This window comes from Ceratotherium simum, chromosome 32 (genome assembly GCF_057802395.1).
Source record: "Ceratotherium simum simum isolate JZ-2026a chromosome 32, ASM5780239v1, whole genome shotgun sequence".
NCBI classification, from domain to species: domain Eukaryota; kingdom Metazoa; phylum Chordata; class Mammalia; order Perissodactyla; family Rhinocerotidae; genus Ceratotherium; species Ceratotherium simum.
Genome location: NC_141931.1, coordinates 10646967 through 10674278, shown reverse-complemented (window position 1 = coordinate 10674278; position 27312 = coordinate 10646967). Strand labels below are relative to the sequence as shown.

At 41.0% G+C, this 27312-nt stretch overlaps 1 protein-coding gene across 1 annotated transcript in view; it reads right to left on the bottom strand.

Moving 5' to 3' along the window:
• Nucleotides 1-12659, bottom strand: part of PRTFDC1 (phosphoribosyl transferase domain containing 1) — a 93069-nt gene extending 80410 nt beyond the window's left edge. Inside the window, exons 1-2 of the mRNA XM_004425293.3 lie at nt 12518-12659; nt 4169-4275 (exon numbers count right to left, since the gene is read on the bottom strand). Of these exons, the coding sequence (XP_004425350.1) occupies nt 4169-4275; nt 12518-12565 (155 nt within the window). The 5' untranslated portion in view covers nt 12566-12659. The remainder of the gene's footprint in view (nt 1-4168; nt 4276-12517) is intronic.
• Nucleotides 12660-27312: the final 14653 nt, after the last annotated feature.

Sequence of the window (27312 nt, the reverse complement as noted above, 5' to 3'; positions counted from 1 at the left end):
TTTCCAGTATGATGGAGTGAGGAAGTTAACACATCCTCTCAACAATCAGCAACTATAAAGTTGGACAAAACTGTCAAAAACAACCATTTCAGGACTCCAGAAATCAACCAAAGGCATACAAGAAACTGAGAATCATTTATTCATGAAAACACTGAACACTGGGTAGAAACAGTAAAAGTCTATGGCATTCTTGCCCAAGAATGCTCCCAACCAGCCCCCCACTTTCAGCCCTGTTGTTCAACCACATAGTTCAACCATGGTGGGGCACGGCCAGAAAGAGCTCATCTGACTGGGAGCATTGTCAGCTAAAATGGCCTTCTTGGTAGCATGTGAACAGGGTGGGCCAGTGGCTCCATTATCCTGAAGTTGCAGTCCTGTTTGAGTAACTAACTGGCAAACTAGTTAGAGATTTGACAGGGAGTTCCAGGAGTCATGGGAAAGGGGTACACAGTAACCTCTTCACATATCCCAAATTGACCAGAAGTATGCGTATGCACGACAGAGACTAGCGTGGGCCCAAGCCACCCACACATCCCTGGATAATGAAGCCTGTAAGCATGTGCAGAGGAGACACAAGAAAGCCCAAGACGACTTGAAAAAGGCTGGAAATCAATGTGCTTGCCAGCTCCCCCACACACATTCATCAGCAGAGAGTGGAAGCCTTACTGGCTCCAAGTGTTTGAGTACAATCTCCAGCCAATCTTAGGCTGAAGACTATTCAGACAGAGGGGTGAACCCTAATAAACGAAGCTTAAAAAATTAAACAAGAAAAATAATCTGCATGTCATCAGAGGCCTCATATTGTGGGGGAGACATTTCACAAAGTAGAAGACAAAAAAAGAAACAAAGAACAAGAGTAATGAATAGGAAATAGTTAGAAATATGGTAGATATTAAACCAACTATACCAATAATCACTTTAAATGTGAATGGTCTAAATACACCAATTAACAGGCAGAGACTGTCAGAGTGGATAAAAAAACAAGACCTAACCATACATTGTCTACAAGAAACCTACTTTAAATATAAGGACACATACAGATTAAAAGTAAAGGGATGGAGAAAGACATACCATGCTAACACTAATCAAAAGAAAGCTGGGGTAGCCATATTGATTTCCAATAAAGCAGACTTCAGAGCAAAGAAATTATCAGGAATAAAGAGGGGCATTACGTAATAATAAAGAGGTCAATTCTCCAAGAAGACATAACAATCCTTAATGTATATGCACCTAAAAACAGAGTGTCAAAAAACTGATAGAACTGTAAGGAGAAATAGATGAATCCACTATTGTAGTTGGAAACTTCAATACCCTTCTCAGTAACTGACAGATCCAGGTGGCAGAAAACCAGTAAAGATATCATTGAACCGAACAGTACCATAAACCAACTGGACCTAATTGACATTTATAGAATATGTCATCCAACATTCTTCTCAAAAGATATAAGAAAATGAAAAGACAAGCCACAGACTGGGGGGAAATATTTGCAAAACATTTATATAATAAAGGACTTGCATCCAGAATATATAAAGAACTCTTACAACTCAATAAGAAGACAAAGAACCCAATTTAAAAATTGACAAAAGACTGGAATAGACATCTCTCCAAAGAAGACATACGAATAGCTAACAAGCACACTAATCATTAAGAAAATGCAAATTCAAACCACAATGAGATACCTTTATATACCCACTAGAATGGCATTCAACAAAAGGACAGACAATACTAAATGCTGGCAAGTATGTGGAGAAACTGAATCCCTAATCCACTGCTGGTGGAAATGTAAAATGGGACAGCCACTTTGGAAAATAACTGGCAATTTCTTAAGCTTACCATAAAACCCAGAATTCTACTCCAAGGAATCCAACCAAGAGAAAGTAAAAGATATGCCCACACAAGACTTACACATGAACATTCATTGAAGCATTATTCATAATAGCCAAAAACTAGAAATCCAAATGTCCAGCAATTGGTGAATCAATAATTAAATACTGTCTGATTTAATTTATATAAAATGTTCAGAAAAGACAAATTTATAAAGAAAGAAATCAGATTAATGATTGCCTGATGCTGGGGGTAGAAGCAGGGGTTGACAGCAAACAAATTTTGAGAGATGATAGAAATATTGTAAAACAATGATGATGATCATTGCCCAACCATAAAAATTTACTAAAAATCATTGAATCATTTACCTACAATGGGTGAATTTTGTAGTATGCAAATTATATCTTAATAAATTCATTTTAAAGGTGGGTGTGGGCCTTCCTGGGCTCCAACCCAGACCATTGAATCAGAATTTCTGGACATAAAGCTTACGAATACTCATTTTAACAAGTTCAGTAGGTGAGTCTTCTGTACAGGGAACTGGCTTCGGGTAACCTTACCAGGACTCAATCATGTACTAAATCAGGATGCAATTAAGTCATAAAACTCAGGTGAGAAAATCAGGAATTTGTTTAAACCAGGAGGTCCCCAAACCAGTATTAAGGGAAAAATCTGAGAGTTATTAAGAGGTGAACTAAGTACAAAGACAAAAGTTGGTTTAATTGTTAAAGTCAAGCACGTTTCTTTCCTTTTTTTCTTTTGCAGGAATTTCCATATCTTTAATATGAATTATCAACAGGAAGATTTAGCAATTTGGGAGATGCAAAATTTCCCAAGCTTATTTGATCACAGAACCTTTTTTTTTTCCTCTGAGGATCAGAACTTGTATTCCATGGAAAGCCATGTTAGGCCATGAGAAATCCAAAACTAGACGTTATTTTAGTAATATAGTTTGAGAGAATGCACAATATGCTAGTATTATCCAATGGAAAATCTTAGAATTTGAGCGAAAGCATGACATTTCCTTTTGCTTACAGACAGGAATTGATGGACAGTAATATCCTGGGAAGAGTGACCATCTAGAGTTTTTAAAACTTTCCTTTGGCTGAGGACCTATTTCATAAAGTTAAATTTTAACTCAGAAGAATACAACAGATTTAAAAAGATAGAGGCAAAAGTCTAAGGTTTAAGGAAAAGGGTTGGGCGGGGAGCCCAAAGTCTCAATTTGCTCCTGCTCTTCAGTGCCTCCCCTACTCCGATTCCGGGTCTCTGAAGAATCTCTATGATTCCTGGGAGTGCACTATGAAATCCGTGAAGCTTGCTTTCCATATAAATATGAAGGCTTAAGTATTTGACCTTTGTACAAGAAATTAGAGGTACATGGAAAGGTAATAGTCTGGACATGAAGGCAGTTTTGTTGAAGGGGTATGACCTATACATCTGGATGCTTATGGAGGGCTGAACTGGAAGAGGCTCTCTGAAAACCAAGAACAAATGGGGGTGACTTAGGGGCTTAGAACAGGAGAGAAACGTTGGCCTTCAGAAAGCCAATCGGCTACGAAGGAGCCAGAGGATATCTATGTGGATGGGTCAGAAAGAACTAGAAATAGTATTCTAGAAATAGTTCTGTGCAGATATTTTTAAGCTGCAAATATTCCTATTCCCAAAACATTACCACTGGCTGGAACACTTAATTGTGCACAGACTGGGTGACCTGTGATCCATGAGTTGATCCGAGATAAACGCAAGTTGCAGGAAAAGCAACTGAAGGCAAAAGTCACCTCTTAACTCTCCCTCGTTAACTCAAGAGTCTGTGAAAAACGTGAGACAAAGGTCCTGGGGTGAGGAGCAATGCTTTTCCAACCCCCATCTTCATCAGTTTGTACAGGACTTTGTTATTTTGAGGCTGTTACTTATAATGTAATACCTTACATATGTATATCCTTCTTACCATTTTCCCTGAACAAATGTCCAGGTAAACAGTTCAGTTAAAGGACAGACTCATTTTATTCCAAATTCTCTGTCCTATAAAAGTTCTGTCTTCCACAGTATAAAAGAGACTCAGAGGGCCAGCCCCACGGCCTAGTGATTAAGTTTGGTGCGCTCCACTTCAGCGGGCCAAGATCGGTTCCCGGGCGCGGACCTACACCATTTGTCAGCCATGCTGTGACGGTGACCCACATACAAAGCAGAGAAAGATTGGCACAGACGTTAGCTCAGGGTGAATCTTCCTCAAAGAAAAAAAGAGAGACTCAGGAATAGGGTCCTAAAGTGTATTGTATGATTCCCACAAGAGAGGGCCAACCAGCGCAGGCCCAAGACTGACACAGAAAATGATACTCACCTGTCCACAATGATGCCATGGGGTATGAGGACATACTCTAAATCTCCATTATAGTGCTGTGGGTATGTGAATAAATTCAAGTCATATCCTGGCCAATCGTCCATAATCTGTAAATCAAATTATTTTGGTTACCATACTTTTCATTGGAAATTTATTTTAAAAACATAAATAAACCCAAAAAAAGAATATCACTGGAAAAAAAAGAATAATATTGAAAATAGAGAATAGGTCTGATGATCAATATGGCATTAAATTATATTCTGTCAATCTACGAAAAGCTCAGTGGGGATAAGGTAATTTGTTTCACGCAACCTGATAAAGGATCTTGTCCTGAAGGGAATGGAGAACTCTATTCCTAACTTTTGGCATCATACAATAAATTATAAACTTAATGTATTATAGCAAACCTGACAGTATTGTTTGTGAGTGTATATATGTAAATACATAATTTATATTTAAATTATGAATAGTATCATGGATATAAGTAAAATTATGTTTGTAACTGTATTAATATAGACAGTATCATAATCCATTATTATTATTATATATACTATTACTTTCTATGCATTGTAAATGCCTCATCTGCCTGGGAAATATTACCTACTAAAAATATGTCTCCAGGGATTAGTGTAGACCCAAACTTCTGAGTGGTCTAGCCATTACAGTAAAGACTTCAAAAGGATGTACTATGGTGGAAACTTAAGCCAGTCCTATTGGGAAACTGTTGCTCCAGAAAATTGGCCTATTCAGGTAGTGGACAGACTGCTAGCAAGTCTTCCTCTGGCTTAGGACTGGTTGTGCAAGTTTTATGGTTAGAATACTAAAGAGGTCGGAGAGAAAATGAAGGCAAAGACCGAGTTACTTTTACTTTCAGATCATCAAGAAAGGATGCAAAGAGAGAATGTCACGCACTCAAATTATACCACAGCTGTATCGCAGATTCCCACTCTTGGGTTACTCCTGCACACTTCCATCAGACTCCTCTATTCAGCCTTAAGCTTTCAAGGTCTTTCATAATGCAGAGCTATCCTAATTTTCCAGCCCAGTTCCTCAGCCTAGCCCTTCCCATCCTCAGACTGGTCTTCAGTCAGGTTGTGATCCTTCCCAGCACTGTGTTCTGTTTGTCTGTCTTGCACCTACACACTCTCCCTCTCTTTCCCCCTCTCCCTCTGTATCCCAAGCTCAGCTCCCTCCGCAGAAGCTCAGGTGAGGCCCCACTTCTTTCCAGATGCCTTGCTGACTGCTCCCGCTCTCCGATCTTCTCACCCAAACTCCTGGTGCCCCTCGCAGCTCTCTGTCTTCCCAAAGGCTCCCAATCAGGCTCCTTGAGAAGACTCCTGTTCCTTCCAGCCTCTGGCTCACTCAGTCTTATCTGTTTTCTGTTGTTTTAGAATCCATTTGTACTTCATTTAATGCTGGGATATCCCCCTGCTTTCCACCCTCCTCCTCACCCAGGACTCAAAATCAGCTCTCTTTTGCTCAGGTCTGAGAAGGGCAACTTATGGTCCAGCCCCGATCCACTCCCACCCTAGTTCTGGGTTCTGGAATGCCAGCCAAGCCAAACTCATGGTATATCCCCCCAAATGTATCCCTTCCCTATCTCAGTAAAGGACAACTCATTTTTCCAGTTGCTCAGATCAAAACCTCGGAGTTGTCATTGACTCCTTTCATTCCCTCACACAACCCATTAGCAAATCCTATCATCAATTCCTTCAGAAATTTAACCAGGACCACCTCTCAGCATCTCCATTGCCTCTCCCCCGGTCCATGCCACCAGCATTTCTCCCGGGACTATGCCATAGCTGCCAAACTCACCTCCCTGCTTCCACCTTGGCACCAGCCCCCCACATGGCAGCTGGAGTGCTCCTTTAAAAACATACATCATATCCCGGAAGTCTTCTGCTCATATTTTTTCAAGGGCTTCCCACTTCACTCTGAGGACAATCCAGAGTCCTCACCATGGCCCACAGGGTCTACCTCTCGGACTCGTCCCAGGCCCTCTCTTCCTCCTTCACTCTACTTCAGCCACTGTTATCCTTGCTGATCCTTGAATGTGCCAAGCACACTGCTGCCTCAAGAGCTTTGCATCTATTTCTTTTGCCTACAGTCCTCTTCCCTCAGATATCCACGTGGCTTACCCTTCACTTTCTTCAAGTCTCCATTCAAATGTCACCTCCACAGATAGGCCTTCCCTGACCACCTATATAAAATAGTACCCCCTTCCTTCCCACTCATCTCTGATTCCCTCTTACCCAGCTTTACTTTCCTTCATAGCATTAGTCCCACTGAATGTGACATATGTATGTCTGCATGTGTGTTGTGTCTTGTCTCCTCCCACCAGAATGTTAGCTCCTTCTGGCAGAGACTTTGTCTTATTCATTGTTGAAACCCCAGTGCTCACAACACTGATCTGGAATGTGGTAAGCACTCAAAAATGTTAAATGAGTGAATGAATGACACACTCTCCAGCCACTAACTACCCGATACTCCCTGAACTCCAGCCTCAACTCTCCGTTTGTCTCCTCGTGACAAAGAGCACCACTGTTCAAGGCTCTGGAAATTCATATCTATCACGGGCAGACTGATAGCCAAATGGTGTATGTCATCTGCATATTTGAAGAGTATCACATTTGCTCTGCCTCTACCAGCAAATTGGCTGGATGCAACTGTTGAATTTGCACAGAGCAACTCTGGCTTCCACCCTTGAGAACTCCTTGGGCCTGCTGTAACCATCCATACCACACTGGCTGGTCAGAGCCTGAACCACCAGCCATACATGAGGAGCCTCCAGAAGACTCTGGCAGGCCACCTAAAGACCAGACAAGAACCCTGACCAGCACCAGGCCCCGGAGATCATCCAAGTGCACAGCACATTCTGGTTCCCCTTCCAGAGTCCTTCCAGGTGGTGGCATCATTAACTAGTGGTCTTCTGAGCCTATTCCTCCCACCATGCAAATCCTTTGCTGCCCTCTGCTCGGGCTGAATCTTCAGAGACTATTTCCCACTCCATGTTCTAGAGCTTAGCTCTGACACTTAACTGTGATGGCAGAGAAATTACTTATCCTCTCTGAGACTTAGTATCCCCCTCCTTTAAATAAGACACAACACAACCTATGGACAGAGTTGTTGTGAGGATGCAGAGACAGAACAGATAATGTACTCAGAGTTCCTAGTATATTTCCTGGTGTATAATAAGTGCCTAATAAATGATGCCAAAGAAAAAATGATAGGAAAATGACAAACAAAACAAACCATAGCTCAGAGGCAGCAAGGAGCCCTGGTTAAGAGCACACACTTATGGGGCTGGCCTGGTGGTGCAAGTGGTTAAGAGCGCGCGCTCCGCTGCAGCGGCCCGGGGTTCGCCGGTCCAGATCCCAGGCGGGCACCGACACACCGCTTGTCAGGCCATGCTGTGGCGGTGTCCCATATAAAGTGGAGGAAGATGGGCATGGATGTTAGCCCAGGGCCAGTCTTCCTCAGCAAAAAAGAGGAGCATTGGCAGGTGTTAGCTCAGGGCTGACCTTCCTCACAAGAAAAAACAAAAAACAAACAAACAAAAAAAAGAACATGGACTTAGAAGTCGAACACACCTGGGGGAGAGTTTACTAGCCATGGGAACTTGGGCATTTTAACTTCTCTAAGTCTCAGTGTATTCAGCTGTAAAACGGAGCCAATGCCAGCCTCACGTGGCTATTATGAGGATTAAACAAAATAGATAATGGTTATAAAACTCTTATACCAGTATCTGGTCTACAGTACTTACACAATAAATATGAACCATTTAGATGTACTGAAACATCACTAGTTTACTTGCAAATTATATGTTTTAATTAACTCAAAGAAATGCCTCAAACCTATTTGCCAAAATCTTATCACTCTAGTCAAAGTTAGAAACTTTAAAGTAGGAGAAATGTAGTTCTCTAAAACTCTTCTATAATCCAAACTGGCCTTATTTCCAATGAGTCTGAAATAGTGAGTCTTCCTTGCTGAGATAAAAGACAATTAGAGATAAAGGAACTACTTGGTTTGCCCTTTGTAATCCTCAGTGATGCACGTAAATTGCATTGTAAATAAGTTCTAAACCTGAAGGAATGGAGGCTGTTATGAACTGTAGATAATTATGTTATTCATCTGCTTTTTAAAAATCAAAACAAGAAGTCTTTAAATAGTTTCAGTATCACAGATAATATGCTCTAAGTGTATTCAGAACAGTGCTTTCTCTGTTCAAAGACTCAAAACACGGCCAAGCTGAGGAAGTGACAAACACATTAACCGAGCCATTTTATACAACATCCAAATCCCAGTGCTCCTTTGAGTTCTCTTTTTTCTCATTTGAAGATATATTGAAAACCTTCTTTCTGAGTCATTAAAAATAATTTTTTGCTTAGAATATTTCTTACATTATTTTTCACATTTTTTTCCCCCAGAGAGAAAAATAATTTGGAAACACTTATAAAAAGTGACTCTCTGCTCCTCTCTGCCACTCACCCCCCAATTCTGGGCCCCACTCTCTCCTTCAGGCAGTGACCATGGCTGCTGCCAATATGTAGGCTCACATCTACCCCTCATCCCTCAGCTCTGCTTCCAAGAATCTCACATGCTGACGTCTACTGGCCCAGGGAAGGAGATGCACTGTGATGGGCACCTCAGACCATATGCCGAGAAAATGGGGAGAAGCAGTTCCCTAAAAGAAAGGCCCCAGGTTCTGCTACCAGAGGAATGAACGGGGACACCCGACACCAACTAACACTTTGTATCACACATGCTTTCCTCTTTGTGGTGGGTTTGGCACCCAGAAAGTGAAACTCACTACAACCTAGTAAAATTGTGTTTTAGACGGATTATCTGATTACTTATCTCCAATACTGAAGCCATCTCCTTGAGGGGGGAGGGGAGAGCCCCCCACAACAGAGACACAGCAATCATTTTAGATTTTTCTCTCCTCTTTATCCCTACCAAACTCACAGTGTAGGTACTAACTATGGTTCTTTCGATAATGGCTTGGTAAAAACAAAACATATCTAAGAACCTGATCCAAAAAGGACAGACGGGTAGAAGAGATCTTCATCTCTCCCTGAGAAGAAACAAAGATGCACCAAGCGGGGGCTGGAGACCTTACTAGCATCAGATCAAGTGACCAGTCAACCCCAAGCAAAGCTTCTGAACTCAGGATCTACTTCTCTTATTTGGCAATTAGCATTTGCTACCATTTATTGTTAATAATCTACTATGTCTTATCTCCTCAATACAACTGAAAGCTGTCTGCAGACAAGAGCCATCTTAAAACTCTTAACATTCCCTTCTCTTGCAGAAAATATACTTCTCGTTTTAAGCATATGACTTAAGCATAGTCATCTGGCTCAATGCCCCTTGCCATCTTCATCACCAAGTTTCTACCAACTCAGAAGTTTCTTCTCCAATTGGACAACTCCAATACCTACCTTGATGATCCTGTTACTCCATCCTGTAGCTCCTTCACCTGCCTTAACCCAAACCACTTCATCTTTATTCTGTATTAGCCACATCCAATCCTGCAGAGCGGCCCCACCTCTGAAATCCTTCCCTGCAATCACAGCTTCCTACGTAGCACAGTGATTAAAAGCTGGCTTCAAATCCTGCTTCTGCCATTTGCTAGTTATGTGAGCTTCGTGATTTACCTAATCTCTCAGGGCCTCAGCTTCTTGCTCTGTAAAACAGGAATATAATATACCTACCTCAAAGACTTGTGAGGATTAACGGAATAATACAGGAAAACCACATAGTAAGTACTCAATAAATGCTCACTATTATAACCTGCCCCCTTTTTTATCGGTACTAAAATTTCCCTTAGATTTTTTGCAACCCATCCTTGAGGGCTCTCTATTTTCCCAGTATACATATTCTCTAGAGCTTTCCTTTTCCTCTCTACCCTAGATGCCAGGGGCTTCCACCAGCACCTTGAATTCACTCTGAATTTGCCCCCCCTGCCTATATCCAACTTGAGGTTAATCTAATTATCCCAAGTTCTACTGGAGAAAATAACATAAATGCAGTGACTATCTCCATTTTACATTGATTATTTCCAACCTTGGCGGGCCTCTCACTACATCCCTCCATCTTTCACAAAATTACCTTGCTTTCAAGAGGGCTTCTTGTGACACCATTAGATTGGGCTATTTACACTGTTCCATCATTTGCTCTTTAGACTCTAAGAATCTATCTACCTTATTAGTCATATAGATTTACCTCATTCTTTTTTAAGAGTATCTATTATTAAGTAGTAGTACTATATTTCAACCATTCTACTGATGAGATGGTTGTTTAAAAGATTCTCCTACTAATGGCTTTGTAATTGTTGAATACAATGGCTTCTTTTCCATCTTTATCCTACTTGCCCTCTCTGCAGCATCCGACACTCTTGACCTCTTAGCCCCCTCACCCCTCTCCACAAAGCTCTGCTCCCTACGTGCCTACCCCTCTGCCTGCTCTCTCCTACTTTGTGACTCATTCTTGGTTTCTCTATCAGGCTTCTCCCGGACACTCTGCCTCTCACATTTGAGGCTTTCCAGGTTTCTAACCCTTAGCAGTAGTTTTAAATTTTTTTCCATTTTCACTGGGCATCCCTATCCACTCCCAAGCATCAGATAGTTTTCTATTTGCTGATGATTTCCAGATCTATCCAATCACTCCCCTGAATTCCAAATATGAATTTCAAATTGCCTACAGTGCATCCCGACCTCTAGGCCCTACAGGCCCTACAGGCTCAATTTGTCCAGAATTGAACTTATTTCCATTTTTACACTTTCATCTTCCTCCCACTCACCCCACCCTGACCATCCTTTCCTTGGCAACTGGAGTGATTTTTTTCAAAGCATAAATTGCATGTAATGATCGCTTCTCAGGATATAATGATTTCCTTGCACTCCGCATGCGCTGTCTCGCAGTTCTCTTCTTCCGAGTCGTCCCATGGCTACCTCCTGCTTATCCTTCAGATTGTGGCTCCAGCATCACTACAAAGAGGCCATCCTGACCATTTGAGCAAAAGCAGTGCTCCTCAGCCCTCCTCCAATCACTATCTCATGACCCTCTTTTCTTTGCACATATCACTATCTGAAATTATCTTCTTTGTTTATTTGCTGTGACACTGCTTGCCTACGTTCCTTCTCTAGAATGTAAGCTCCACGAAGACAGGGCTGTGTCTTGTTCCCTGCTGTGTCCCAGGGCCTAGAACACCGCCTGGAACCCAGCAGGACAATCGTTGTGTGTGGAATGAATAACTAAACGAACTCCTCATGCTTTAAGAGGGAAAGGTCCTGCTGTGAAATTAAGGACTGAGCAACACATTTAAATCTGAACAGTTCTGTTTGAGTGTGAGGTGTTTCCTTCCCAACTCCCTTACTCCTGCAGTTCATTCATAATCACAGACAGATCATCTGTGAATTACAGGCTATCTGAACAAAGAATCTCAGGGTAGCAAGTTGACCCCACCCACCACTCTCACCACTAGTTTCCACTAAACCTGAAACTGCAATAACCACCACCTTCTATAGAAACCATTCTTGAAGGGAGCCAGGAGTGGAAGCTGGCGGCCACAGGTCAAGACTAGATTTGATTCCAGAACACTGAGAGATGGGTACCCTCTGGTTGGCTCCTCAAGGGATTCGCAGGGATAAAGCGGCTCTGATCTGGGAACCCATCATCCCACATCCTCCCATCTGCATACACTACTAGATATTTTATACACATCCTCTGCAATTCGCTCAACAGGCCCAGCGTGCTGCGTCGCCTTTTTGCAGAAGAGGAAACTGAGCTCAGAGGCACTAGCAAAGGCCCCATAGACGAGGTCCTAGCACAGGTTTCAAAGCTCAAACTCTATCCACTTGAGCTACTTTATTTCCTAGCTGCCCTCGAGTATCCTCAGTATCCTTCTGGAAAACAAAACTCGAAGCCCGCGCTGGAGGAGTCGGGAGGAAGCACAGAAGGAAAGAGGCCCACAAGAGTAGCACGCGGGGGTCTTCCCAGACCCTCCCCGCTCCCCGAGGTGACTCCTGGTGGCTAGCAGGAGTGGGGACCCGGCACCACACTGGCCTAAGGCTGGAGTAGCGGATACCCGGGCGCGGGGGATGCGGAAGGGGGACACTGGGAAACCGGGTGAAGGGATGTTAAGCGTTGGGTCAGATTGCACGCAGGGAGGGCGGAGCGGGGAGGGGAGGACGGAAGCGATGCTCGCTGGGAGGGAAGACAAAGCAGCGGCCCGCTCTGTCACCCGAATGCATTTCAGGCATTTAATCTAGGAGGGTGCCAAGAAGGGAGGGGAGGGGAGAGCGGGGAGCGCACGGCTCAGGCCCGAAATCCAGAGTTTGCATTTACCACCACGCCTCGCCCGGAGTCTGGCGCCTCCTCGCTGCTCCCGGCCATGTTTCTCCCAGGGAAAGCGGGAAGGACAGAAGGGCGCGGGACGGACCTGGGAGGGGGCTGGGGCCGCCCCGCCCCGGGCCGGCCGGCGGTTAGGAAGCGGCGCCGACCCGGTGCCTGGCGCGGCTCCAGCGCCTCGGCCGCGGCGCCCCCTCCCCCGGCCGGTGCTCGGGGCACGGGGCGGGGACGCGGGGGTGCGGGGCGCGGGCGGGGCGCCGGAGCCGGCGGCGGCGCGGGGAGCAGCTGCGGAGCGGCGCACGCTCCACCTGAGCGCGGGCCCGGGGCGCGTCCCTCGCGGCCGCCGCCCGCCGCGGGCCCGTCTGCGAGCTCGGGAGCCCCGCCGCCTGCGCCGCGCCCCGCGGGGACCCGGGAGCAGCAGGCTGCCCGCCGCTCGATCTTTCCGGGAGGAGAAAGTGTGGCCCCGTCCCCTGCCTCCCTACGGCTGTCGTCCCAGCTTTCAGGCTAACAATGTCTTGAATCCTTCCTGCTAATTTTTATGCACTTTTTATCCCAAGTAAATCCGTGAACGAGCCTGCGATATAGAAAGTACGGCTGTGGACGAAACCATCCCGGATGTGTTTTTTAAAATCCTTGAACCGCCAGCTAGGAGTTTCAAAGAACATGCGATCGCTTTTACCTTGGACCGTGCCCGCGGTGATAGGATCTGGCCTTTGAAATAGGGCCTTTCCTTAACCGCATTCTGGCCGAGGGAGGCGGGTGGGGGTGGGAGTGTGGGGGGGTGATTTTTACAAATTATCTACTTTACCACTTTTGTAAGAACATATGGTCAGATTTTAATTGTGTCAGGTTGCAGTTTAAGGCAATTGCTCTCAGATTAGAAAGGCTTCTTTTGTGAATCTTTTGTTAATTCACCCCTAATCCAAGGCTTCTCTCACGGGTTCTTTGTCCGTCCGTCAAGGGCCCTGCTTTCCCTTTATATGTATTCACTCCCCTGGTGTCCGCGATCTCGCCGCATTCTTTGCAGCCTCGCTAGGGGTTTGAAGCCTCGAGCTGAACACATTCTCTGACTCAGGCCTCTCCAGAAGACTATTTTGTTCGTCTTGGCGTTCTGGCACACGGCAGGGACAGAAATGCTGATTTTGCCTGGTTTGAGGGGAAGGTAGTTATCAGTCAATGTCGTTCTAGGTTGGAAAAATATTAGTCATTTCAGACGTGGCCGTGCTCAGCACCGTTTGCTGTCAGTCTCTCCGAGAAGCCAGCGCCGAGGAAGGAAGACAGCTCCGTGGATGGCTGAGACTGGCTCCCGTAGAGGTGACAGTGTTTCCTGGCGCACAGGTGAACGTTTTCTCTCCGTATCTGTCGGAGGTCCTTGTTTGGGGCCATTTTTATAGTCTGCCTCTCACCTCTTTTCCAAAGAGGAAGGACGGTCTTCTGTTTTCATTGTCAGAGACCAAGCCCTAGGAAGCATCTTCACAACCAATGTCACTGAAACTTCCAGGAACTGAAAAGTGCTATCATTGTCGTGATGAGCAAACTTTAGGGTTCACAAGACTCTCTTGAGGAGCCCGCCACCGCCCCCCCGACCCCAGCCGACCCCTGTATCTGGCAGGTTACTGTGGAGAAGCTGTGTGATGGGACTCGGCAATCGGCACTGCCGAGACACTCACATGAGGGTGATGCGGGCGGTTCAGGAGCCATACTGTAAGGTATCCCACTGGACCGTCTTACTGCAGCCAAGTCAGACTCACCCATAAGAGGCTCGGTGTGGGTGCAGGGGCCAGATTAGGGGCAAGGGACTTCAAAATAAGTTACAGGTGTAGCCACTATACAGAAGTTAAAAAGCAACAACTGTGGGTTAGCCCAGGCATTTTGAGAGATGTACGGGAAATAAACGGTTGATAAATCTTTCCTTAGAAAGGAAATGTAAAGCCCAATAGGTTCACAATGAAAAAAATGAAACTTGCTTGAATGACAACAGGAATCTTATGAATGCACATCCAAGAACATCCTATCTAGACCTATATAGGACATCCTATGAAGACCACAGAATGATGAAAATAGGATTTATTTTATTTTTTTATCTTTTTGATAAGACTTTGTATGATCTGATTTCACTTGGATTCTTTGGACAGCGTTAATGTAATACAATATAATACTTGATATCACAAATCGTATTTGCAAGGACGGGTATCCAAGAATAACACCTCATCTGTCCGGGCTTTATTCTTAATCTTGCATTATGAGGATTTAGAGGCAAAATTCTTTTTAAATCTCAAATTTCTGTTACATGTCTAGTGGAATAGCTTTGGACAAGGATTCCAGTTTTTCTAGTAACAATCCATTTGACCTTAGCCAATGAGGGTAAGCCGATTACATCAATGTAATGTGTCTCAATTTTTTCATCTGTAAGTGGGGGCAGTACATTTCCACTCTACCACATATGATGATATTAACATGAGATAACATGCAAGAGAATCCTGTGAAAAATGCTATAAAACTGTAAGGTGTTATTAATCTGAGAAACTGTGAAAATGTATGACTAGAGGTTTATAAAGTCATTTGATGTGAAAATGACAGGGTAATTGCCTTTTTAATATGAGTGTAGGGTGACCAATCAAGGACAGTTATAACCTAGGGACTAGTTGGGGCTGGTATGGGAATGGATACAGTAAAATGAGAAAATTATTAAAATAATGGAATTTTCCATAAAAAGGGATATTTTAGTTCAGACTGTCCATTTTCTGATATTCCTTGGAAGAGCTGTAAGAATAAAGCTGTACATCTTTACAAAGTTAATAACTAGTAAACATACTTGTATTTTTCTGTCATTCTCTTTATTCTCTTTTAGTTGTAGTTTCCCTGCATTTTAAATTCTGAAATTATCTTGTTTTACTACACTGGTGAAAACACAAATATTTATATTTACCTGAGTTCTCCACCTAGCTAAAGACTTTTGTCCTGAAAGTATATACTAATCTTTTGACAGATTGGTATTTCTTTAACTTTTGCCAATAGTAATCGATTATTGAAGGAGCAATTCAATCTCTGCACTGAGTTGCTCAGAGCCAGTCACTCAGTGACACTAGATTCGAAATACAAAAGGGCATTTAATTTTTTATGAGTCCTGAAACATGAAAATAAATAAAAAACTCTCAGCCTGGGAATTGTGTTGAAATACATAAACATATGAAACTTAGTGACTCAGATTGTTAGTCACAGAGTCACTGGTTAGAATCTGGATGAAATCCACTGTGGACGAGGGCCAGCAATAATGATGGTGACATTTTGCTTTTCCTCAGTGCTGAACAAAATCCTCTGCAAATGTTACAAGTACAAAAGAAAAAGTGGCAAGACACTTTCTTCCAAATATTCAGGCTAAGTAAGAATCTTGCTACCTTTGAGATATATTTTTTCCCTCTACATAAATACAGAAGAAATATAGTTGCAAATAATTGTAACACAAAACGACTTAAGCAAAAACCTCATTAGTATTCAATTAGCATAGTAAGCCCTCTTTCCTGGCCCCTTGTTTGAAGGAGACTGGATCCAATGTGTAGTCTTAGAGTAAAGGAAATAATGGCTCCATAGTAGTTTTTACAAATACAGGCAGGAGCTACATTCAGAATTATGTTTTGTATTATTACACTTTCATTGGTAATTAACCTTCCACCAAAGAATACACTGCAGGTAAATTTTAGCCTGCTCTTTTGAGGAGGCATGAGTAATATCGACAGTAAGTGCTGGGCTGCTTCAGAGATATCCTCCCGCTATCTCCCCATCTGACCAGAACAGGAATTAGATTGCTTCAGAGTAGAAGAATAATGTGTGCATGTGTTCCTCCAGATCTCAGAGTCCTGGCAGCCAACCTCAGTTCTCTTGGCCACCATAAAGCAGTCATTGAAAGGACACAGCTGCAGGAATGAGGGGCTAAGCACTAAATAAATCCACAGGGCTGGAGGCACAAGTCATGTACATGACCCTAACACAATGCCTTGTGGTTGTGAATGAACAGATTAGCATCTAATGGTGCTGTGGCAGATTATGCAAAATTAATTGGTGCCTCAGCCGGTGCTGAGTTTCTGATGGAAAGTTGTCCACTTCAAAAAAAAAAGGAGACCTCCTTAGTCGACAAAATCTTTGGCTTGTGTAGTGGGAACACTAAGGAGCAACTGGAATGGGAACTGAGCTGTTTGTTCTCTTAGCCGTACGTGGATTCTCCTCTGATCAGAGTTGATGTACAGCGCCCGGTGGCAACATCCCAGGAGCTGATCCAGTTATTGCCAGGTTCTGGAGTATCTGTTAGAGTTGAGGTTGGGGGATCTCGGGAAAGAGGTTGGGGAGATGTGGCCTGGAGTCTGGAGTTGTCTCACATAGGGGAAGAGACTGAGAAAGAAAAAGAGACTGGACACTGACCTACCTAGAGTAACACTTCCCTAAGTGTGTTTTGATTCACTTTTTTGTGATCCCTTAGGTTTGAGAAACAATGAGATAAAGTTAAACACACTTCTATCTTGTGGGACTTCTGGGCGCCTTTAATAAGCCAGTGTGCACCATCAATATTCAAGAAGATTGTAGCAAGATGCAGTGTTTCCCAAACTTTTTTGACCATGGAAATCTTTTTAGGGGATGTTTTATAAAAGTTTTAAAAAATTGCATTATTATGAAATATTTAAATTTATACTTTTAATGTTATCTTGAAGGACGAGGTTTTATATGGTCTTAAAGATAACACTGGAAAGGACTAAATATTTAAAATATAACATTGTTTTCAAACTGTACATTGATTTTTTTTCTTCCTAAAAATATGCAATAAGAAAGGCCCAGGCTTTGCAATTTGTGCCATCCTGCAGGTTGATATGAACCTTTGTATTGTCCTAGAAGACAAGGAACTTACTCCCACCAGCACATCCCCCACCACTCATACTTTCTCCTTTCCCCCTAGGTATGAACAAGGTCAGCCTTCTGAGTAGCAAAAGAGATGAAAGCCATCTCATTGTGGCAATTCCCTTTGGTCTCTCTCAATGATACTGTGGTGGCTTCCAAAGGCAATTTGATAGAGATAGAGATAGAGATAGAGAGAGATAGAGATAGAGATAGGTATAGGTCGAGATATCTCACATATTCTTTATGCATTCATCTGTTGATGGACACTGGTTGTTTCCATATCTTGCATATTGTGAATAATGCTGCAGTGAACATAGGAGTGCAGATGTCTCTTTGAGAAACTGATTTTGTTTACTTCGGATATATACCAGAAATGACATTGCTGGACCATATGGTAGTTCTATTTTTAATGTTTTGAGCAACCTTCATACTGTTTTCTTTAGTGGCTGCAGCAATTTACATTCCCACTGACAGTGCACAGGGTTCCCTTTTCTCCACATCCTCGCCAACGCTTGTTATCTCTTGTCTTTTTGGTACTAGTCATCCTAACAGGTGTGAGGTGATAATTCATGGTGGTTTTGATTTGCATTTCCCTAATGATTGGTCATGTTGAGCACCTTTTCATATACCTGTTTGTCATTTGGATGTCTTCTTTGGAAAAATGTTTTTTCAGGTCCTTGGCTCATTTCTAATTGGTTATTTGGTTTTTTGCTATTGAGTTATATGAGTTTCTTATATATTTTGGATATCAACCCCTTATCCAAAATATGGTATGCAAATATTTTATCCCATTCTGTAGGTTGCCTTTTCATTTCGTTGATTTTTCCTTTGCTGTGCAGAAGCTTTTTAATTTGATGCAGTCCCACTTGGTTTTTTTTTTTTTTTTTGCTTTTGCTTTTGTTGCCTGTGCTTTTTGTGTCATATGCAAAAAATCATCACTGAGCCCAATGTCAAGGAGCTTTTACCCTATGTTTTCTGCTAGGAGTTTTATGGTTTCAGGTCCTATGTTGAAGTCGTTAATCCATTTCAAATTAGTTTTTGTTTATGTTGTAAGATAAGGGTCCAATTTCCTTCTTTTGCATGTAGATATCCAGTTTTACCAACACCATTTATTGAAGAGGTTATCCTATTCCCACTGTGTATTCTTAGTGCCTTGTCATAGATACCATATATGCCTGAGTTTATTTCTAGGTTCTCTATTCTTTTCCATTAGTCAATGTGTCTGTTTTTATGCCAATAACATACTGTTTTGATTACTATAGCTTTGTAATTTAGTTTGAAATCAGGAAGCATGATGCCTCCAGCTTTGTTGTCCCTCAAGATTGGTTTGGTTGTTTGGGGTCTTTTGTGGTTCCATATGAATGTAGGATTGTTTTTTATATTTCTGTGAAAAATGCCGTTGGAATTTTGATAGATCGCTTTGGGTAGTATGGATACTTTAATAATACTAATTATTCTGATCTATGAACATGGGATATCTTTCCATTTATTTGTGCCTTCTTCGGTTTCTTTTATTGGAGTCTTATAGTTTTCAGTGTAGAGATCTTTCACTCCTTAGTTAATTTTATCCTAAATATTTTATTCTTTTTGATTTTTTTGTATATGGGATTGTTTTCTTCATTTCTTTTTCAGGTAGTTCATTACTAGTGTATAGAAACACAACTGAGTTTTGTATGTTGATTTTGCATCCTGCAACTTTCCTGAATTCATCTATTAGTTCTAACAGATTTTCAGTGGTGCCTGTAGGGTTGCTTATATATTAGATCATGTCTTCTGCAAACAGAGACAATTTTACTTCTTCCTTTCTAATTTGGATGCTGTTTATTTCTTTTTCTTGCGTAATTACTCTGACTAAGAATTCCAAAACTGTGTTGAATAGAAGTGGTAAGAATGGGCACCTTTGTCTTTTTCCTGAGCTTAGAGGAAAAGTGTTCAGCTTTTCACCACTGAGTATGATGTTAGCTGTGGGATTGTCATGATGGCCTTTATTGTGTCGAGGTACAATTCTTCTATACCTAATTTATCGAGGGTTTGTATCATGAAAGGATATTGAATTTTGTCAAATGCTTTTTCTGCATCTATTGAAATGATCATATGATTTTTATCCTTCATCCTGTTAATGTGGTGTATCACATTTTTTGATTTGCATATGTTGAACCATCTGGATCCCAGGGATAAATACCACTTGATCATGGTGTATGATCTCTTTAACGTGCTGTTGAATTTGGTTTGCTAGTATTTTGTTGAGGGTTTTTGCATCTATAGTCTTGCGCTGCATAACGACATTTCAGTCAATGACAGACCACATATACAGTTGTCCCATAAGGTTAGTACCACATAGCCTAGGTGTGGAATAGGCTATACCATCTTGGTTTGTGTAAGTACACTCTATGATGTTTGCACAATGACAAAATTGCCTAACGATGTATTTCTCAGAACATATCCCTGTCGTTAAGCAACACATGACTGTATATTTGTCAGGGATATTGGCTTGTAATTTTCTTTTCTTGTTGTGTGCTTTTGTAGCTTTGGTATGGGGGTAATGCTGGCCTCATAAAAAGAGTTTGGAAGTGTTTCTGTCTCTTCAATTTTTTGGAAGAGTTTGAGTATTGTCATTAATTCTTCTGTAAAAGTTTGGTAGAAATCACTCGTGAAACCATCTGGTCCTGAACTTTTCTTTGTTGGGAGATTTTTGATTACTGATTCAATCTCCTTACTAGTAATTGCTCTCTTCAGATTTTCTATTTCTTCATGATCAGTTTTGGTAGATTGTATGTTTCTTGGAATTTATCCATTTCTTCTAAGTTATCCAATTTGTTGGTATATAATTGTTCATAGTATTCTCTTTGTATTTCTGTAGTATCAATTTTAATATTTCCTCTCTATTTTTGATGTTTTATAATTGTATTATGTATTATATAAAATTATAACTTATAATTTTAATTTATTTATTCTTTTTTTCTTAGTTTAGCTAAAGGTTTGTTAATTTTGTTTATCTTTTTAAAAAACTAATTCTTAGAGTTAATCTTTTCTAATTGTTTTTCTGATCTCTATTTCATTTATTTATTCTGTGATCTTTGTTATTTCCTTCCTTCTGCTAACTTTGGGCTTAGTTTATTCTTCTTTTTCTAGTTCCTTGAGGTGTAGTTAAGTTTTTTATTTGAGATCTTTCTTTTTTGTTACTGTAGATGTTTACCACTAGAAACATCCTTCTTAGAACTGCTTTTGCTGTATCCCATAAGTTTTGCATGTTGTGTTTCCATTTTCATTTGTATCAAGATACTTGATTTTCTTTTTGATTTCTTCTTTGACCTATTGGTTGTTCAAGAGTGTGTTTTTTGTATTTATGAATGTTCCAGCTTTCTTCCTGTTATTGATTTCTTGTTTCTTACCATTCTGATCAGAAAAGATACCTGGCATGATTTTAATCTTTTTAAATTTAAGACATTTTTTGTGGCCTAACATATGACCTGTCCTGCAGAATGTTCCATATGTGCTTGAAAAGAATGCATATGCTGCTGTTGGGTAGGATATTCTGTATATGTCTGTTAGGATCATTTGGTCCATAGTGATATTCAAGTCGGCTGTTTCTTTATTGTTTTTCTGTCTGGATGATCTATCCATTGTTGAAAGCAGGGTATTGAATTCCTCTACCTTTGCTTTGCTATTTATTTCTCCCTTCAGTTCTGTTAATATTTGCTTTATATATTTAGGTGTCCAATGATAGGTGCATAAGTATTTGCAAATGTTATACCCTAATGATAAATTGACCCCTTTCTCATTATATAATGACCTTCTTTGTCTCTTGTGATTGATTTTGACTGAACGTCTATTTTGTCTGAAGTAAGAGTAGCCACCTGTGCTCTCTTTTGGCTACCATTTGCATGGAATATCTTTTTCAGTCCCTTCACTTTCAGTCTGTGTGTGTCCTTAAAGGTAGAGTGAGTCTCTTTTAGGCAGTATATGGTTGGATCTTGTTTTTTATCCACTTAGCCACTCTGTGTCTTTTGAATGGAAAATTTAATCCATATACATTTAAAGTCATTATTGATAGTTAAGGACTTATTGTCATTTTGTTAATTGTTTTATGAGTTTTTTGTAGTTCCTTTGTTCCTGTATTCTTCTCTTGCTGTCTTGTGATTTGTTGATTATTTGCAGTGGTATGTTTTGATTCCTTTCTCTTTTGTGTATCTACTAAAGGTTTCTTCTTGGTGGTTACCATGAGGCTTACATAGTATATGTTATAGTTACAACAGTCTATTTTAAGCTGATAACAACAAAGGTAAATATATTTACCTTTATCAGTGAGTTTTTTACTTTCATATATTTTCATATTGTTAGTTAATGTCCTTTCCTTTCAATTTGAAGAACACCCTTTAGCATTTCTTGTAAGGCAGTTCTAGTGGTGGTGAACTTCCTCAGCTTTTGTTTGTCTGAGAATCCATCTCTCCTTCATTTCTGAAGGACAACTTTGCCAGGTGTAGTATTCTTAGTGTTTTTTTCTTTCAGCATTTTGAATATGTTATCCCTCTTCCTGGCCTGCAAAATTTCTGCTGAGAAATTTGCTGATAGCCTTAATGTGTGTGTGTTGGGAGGGTCCCTTGTATGTCATGAATTGCTTTTCTCTTGTTGCTTTTAAAGTTCTCTCTTTGGCTTTGACTTTTGACATTGATTATAATGTGTTTTCAGGGTAATCTTCTTTGGGTTGATCTTTGCTTGGGGTCCTTTGAGCTTCATGAATCTAGATGTCCATATATCTACCAAGATTTGGGAAGTGTTTGGCCGTTATATCTTTAAGTAAGCTTTCTGCCCCTTTCTTTCTCTCTTCTCCTTCTGGGACTCTCATAAAGTGTACATTCATTTGCTTGATGATATCCCGTAGGTCTCATATGCTTACTTTACTCTTTTTCATTCTCTTTTCTTTTTGATTCTCTGACTAATTTTAAATGACCTATCTTCAAGTTCACTTATTCTTTCTTCTACATGATCAAATCTGTTGTTGAAGCCATGTACTGAATTTTTTTAAGTTCTTTTATTCTTCTTCAGCTCCAGGATTTCTGTTAGATTCTTTTTATGGTTTCTATTTCTTTATTAAACTTCTCATTTTGTTCATGTATTATTTTCCTGATTTTATTTAGTTGTCTGTGTTTTACTGCATCTTTAAGATGACTACTTTGAATTCTTTTTCAGGCAATCTGTACATCTCCATTTCTTTGCAGTTGGTTACTGGAGCTTTATCAGTTTCCTTTGGTAGTGTCATGTTTCCCTGATTCTTCATGTTCCATGTATCCTTACATTAGTATCTGTGCATTTGAAGGAGCAAACGCCTCTTCCACCCTTGAAAGACTGGTTTTGGCAGGTAGAGACCTTCTTCCGTTGGGTCCCTGAGCTGATGAAATTGCCTTGAGGATTGCCAAAGAGCGAGGTTGGAGCTGGGCTGTGTGGCTGCTGCTGGGTCCACGGTGGGGTCTGTGGTGTTGGTGGACTTTTTACCAGGGGTTCAGGTGGGTGAGGACCCTGTTTGGTCCCTGGGTAGATGGGACTGCCTCCAGGACCTTGGTCAGTATGGCTGGCACTGGGACAACGGCCCACTTCAGGGTCTGTATTTGGGTCTACACATAACAAGACTGTTACCAGATACACATCAGACTGGTGTGGCTCCCACCAGGTCCCTGAGAGGGCTCCTTCCAGGTCATTGGGTGGACCCTTAGGCAGGCAGGACCAGTCCCAGACAATGGCTGAGAGAGACTGGAACCAAGACACAGGGCTGCTTCATGTTCCACAGCTGGAACCAAGGTCTGTAGGCCTGCCTCCAGGGAAGTAGATAGGGTGCATTCCTGTTGGCTTCCTGGGTGAGCAGGACTGCTTCTGGACTGTGGCTAAGCAGGGCTGGAGCCAGGTCACAGGTTTGCTTCAGGATCTGTAATCAAGCCAAATTGGCAGGCCTGCTTTTGGGGGCATGGTGGACCATGTCTCCCACTGGATTCCTAGGTGGACAAGACCTCTCCCAGACCACGGCTAAGGGGCTAGAGCCAAGGTACAGGACCACTTCGGGCTCCACAATAAGACCAATGTTGGTGGGTCTTCCTCCCGGGGCTCTGATGAGTATGTTTTTCCATTGGGTCCCTGAGTGCACAGGACTGCTCCTGGACTGCAGCTGAGAGGGGCTGGGTTACAGGCCACTTCAAGGTCCACAGCTGGGACTGAGGTTGGCGGGCCTGATGCTCAAGGCACCGGCAGGTGTGACTCCTCTTGCGTACCTCGGTAGATGGTGCTGGTGTTGGGAACAAGGCCAAATGGGGCTGTAGCAAGTCCACGGGGTGAAGGGGCTATTTCTGGGTCTGTAGCCAGGACCATGGTCAGTGATCCTGCCACCTGGGTGTGGGCCTGCCTTCTTGAAATGGCCCTCCTTGGTCTTGGGCCCCGCCAGGGTTTCACAACCTCCTACCTGGATCCAAAGCTCCCACAAAGGCACTTTTGTCAAAGGATGGCTGCTGAATTATTGTTGCTGTTAGGGGGATATGAGCAGAGGACCTCCTATTCTACCATCTTGCTGATCTATAACTTTAAAAAGTAAATTAAAATGTATTTTTCCATTTCAAAATTAGTATGTACAAATTATTTTAAATTGGAAAATATAGAAAAGTAAAAGAAAAATAAAAGGCATTTTAAACATGTTTTGGTGTCTTCCAATTTTGTGATTCTGGAGTTTATCTCACATAGTTGTGACTAAATGCTTCCTCTATATTTCTATACCCTGCTTCTCTGCTTCACAGTCTAAGTAAAATAAGCACATAACACAAGTGTTTTTCCATGGTATAAGAAACTCTTTATAAACATCACCTGAAATGGCGATGCCATCATGTATTTGATAACTCCCCAATACATTTTTATTACTTCCAAATTTTTATTTTATAAATATATATAAATAAATATGTTTGTAATAAAACATTTATATGCATTTTAACTATTTCTGGAGGATAAATTCTCTAGAAATGGAATTTCTAAGTTATAGGGTATAAATATTTTAAGGCTCTTGATTTATATTTCTAAATTTAGCTTACAATATTAATGTCTTTCTTCAATGGAAAATTATAGTAAATCTCATGGGATTTTTAACTGAACGTGAATAAAATTTTACTGCAAGAACACTTGGAGGTTTGAGGGAAAAGAATATTAGCTAACATATGTTAAAAGCCTAGTAACTGGAACTAATAAGAAAAGTCAGCTTGGATTTGTGATTAATTCTTGACTATAGACTAGTTTAAAACACTGTGCTTTTATTGTTGTAGTCCATAAAGTAGTACCCAGACTAATGAAAAGTTTATGGTTCTCTGTTTCAGGGTTTTGGCTCCAAATCAGGCAGACTCAGCCTTAAAATCTGATTCTACCACCTACCACCTGACCTTGGGCAAGTGTCTTAATTTCTTTGCCTTATTTTCTGTGTCTGTTCAATGAAGATAATGTTAGTTTCTACTTCTTAACATTATTGTGAGGCTTAAATAAAATAATGTATTCAGAGTACTGAGTACCTAAGGAGTACCCAGTATATTTTACCTATTATTAAAATAGAATAATTTTAAAAGGAATTCCTGGTCAGTTAGAATTTCTGCATTAATAAACAGATCAGTTGAAGAGTTTTTAATCAATAAACCTACCATCTAGACAAGTTTCTTCATGTAAATGAGCTAACATTTTCTGTGAAATTATAATTGTTGTGTTATCACCTTGTTCTCTCTGTATATCCTGTGTGTGTGTGTGTGTGTGTGTGTGTGTGTAAAACAAAAGTAAGCTACAAGAAAAGCCCTTGTTTAATTTGTACAAATAGTAATGGATTCTGAATTAAGGAAGAGGTGTATTTTTTACTTATTGTTTTATTTTTTTATGTTACTTTAGAAAGAAAAGATTAGCTTGATTTAATGCTTTTAATGTTTGGAATATGAAGAACAACAATAAAAGTTAACTTCAGGGGCTGGCCTAGTGGCATAATGGTTGAGTTCACATGCTCTGCTTCAGTGGCCCGGGGTTCGCGGGTTTGGTTCCTGGGTGTGGACCTACGCACCGCTCATTGAGCCATTCTTTGGCAGCATCCCACGTACAAAATAGAGGAAGACTGGCACAGATATTAGCTCAGAGCCAATCTTCCTCACCGAAAAAAAAGTTAACTTCAAAATCAATGAATATTCTTCAAGTGAGCTTATATCAAATGTAAATATATCAATAATCTCAATATTTATAGTTTATGCCTAAGAAACAAGGATAAATGGATCAAATTAAAAAATGACAACGTTTTTCTATGTGCCTCTGTAGGGAGTGACTGAGGAAAGTCTTACAGTGAAAAGTTGGCCCTCGATGCAGAAGTGGGCACTGCATTTGGTACTTGTGGGAAGCAGTGTTCTGTTTCCATGGGCCATTTTAGATGCCATTCAGTTACTGTGGTCAGTGGGTTTCTTGCTTTAGCACTCAGTTTACCTCAAATTCTCCACTATTTCTTAGCTCAGCAAAACTGTCATGATCCTTTTGCACTCAAAGCTCAGGCCAATGTTGTTGACTTTGTCTCTTGAAGGAAAATCTAACCTTCAGATTTTCTTTGGTTCATACCAAACACACAGATAGCAAACAATTCTAAAAGTCACAAAGGTGAGAAATTTTCCACACATCTTTAAATTAAGGCCATTCAAAGAAATATGATACCAGAAAAATCTAGTTTGTACGGTAAGGCCAAATGATTCATGAAGAAATAGTTTATTTCTCACTGTAGGGTTGATGTCATTGGCTTTTTATTCTCAGATTTCTCAGCATGTTCAGCACAATCAGTCACAGAACATACACCCGGGTCACCTTTTACAGAGAATCAAAGAATGAGAGGTGGGTGGCTCAGGCTTCTCTGTGGATCTGGGGATTTTGCCAACGCTTAAGTGATATAGACAGACTGTCTTAAAAATTATAAATGTCATACCTGGGCTTTAGGCTCATTACCTTTTCATCTTGACAGTCAAGTCATATTACCTTTATATTACGGGTTTTCTTTTTTGTTACATGTGACCTTTCTGCATTCTTTTCTAACATTTTTTTCTAAGTCTGAAAACTAGTTTGTGTTTCTGAGTTCTTGCTTTAGGCATACTTTTTGGGTTCAGTCCAGTTGTCTAATCAACTGGATTGAATTTATAGAAATAGCAGACTTTTAAAAATGATAAATATTGAGAATGGTTACTGAAGTTGTCATTTGGGTAGTTATTCAGAAATCTCTTTGTGTTAATTCCAAAAACCTAAAACATAGGTTTCCAATGATTTTTCTTTTTCTTTTTTTTTTCTTGGTGAGGAAGATAGGCCTTGAGCTAACATCTGTTGCCAATCTTCCTCTTTTTGCTGAGGAAGATTGGCTCAAAGCTAACATCTGTGCCCATCTTCCTCCATTTTGTATGTGGGAGGCTCCCACAGCATGGCTTGATGAGTGATGTGTGGGTCTGTGCTTGGGATTCGAACCTGTGAACCCTCGGCTACCGAAGCGGAGCATGTGAATTTAACCATTACACCACTGGACCCGCCCCCCAGTGATTTTTCTTATTCTTAGAGAGATTAGACATTTTAAAAATGTTTTTCAAAATCTTCTTCCACATTATCTTCTGCTTATAAATAAATAAATAAATAAATAAACAGACAAGCAAAAATTCTCTAAAGCCAGTTTGCTTTTGTGTAATGAGAAAAATAGAGAAGGAAGATGGTGGAAATAATTATTTAAGCCCATTCTATGAACTTCTGAAAGTTAATGGAGAATGCAGGGAAAGATGTACCCTCTCTGCCTGTCAAAAGCTATAGCTGAGATTTTCTTGATGTGGAGCCCTAGAAGATTTTGCCAATGGGGGTGCCAGGCACGTAAACTCCCATACGTTTTACCTGGCCTT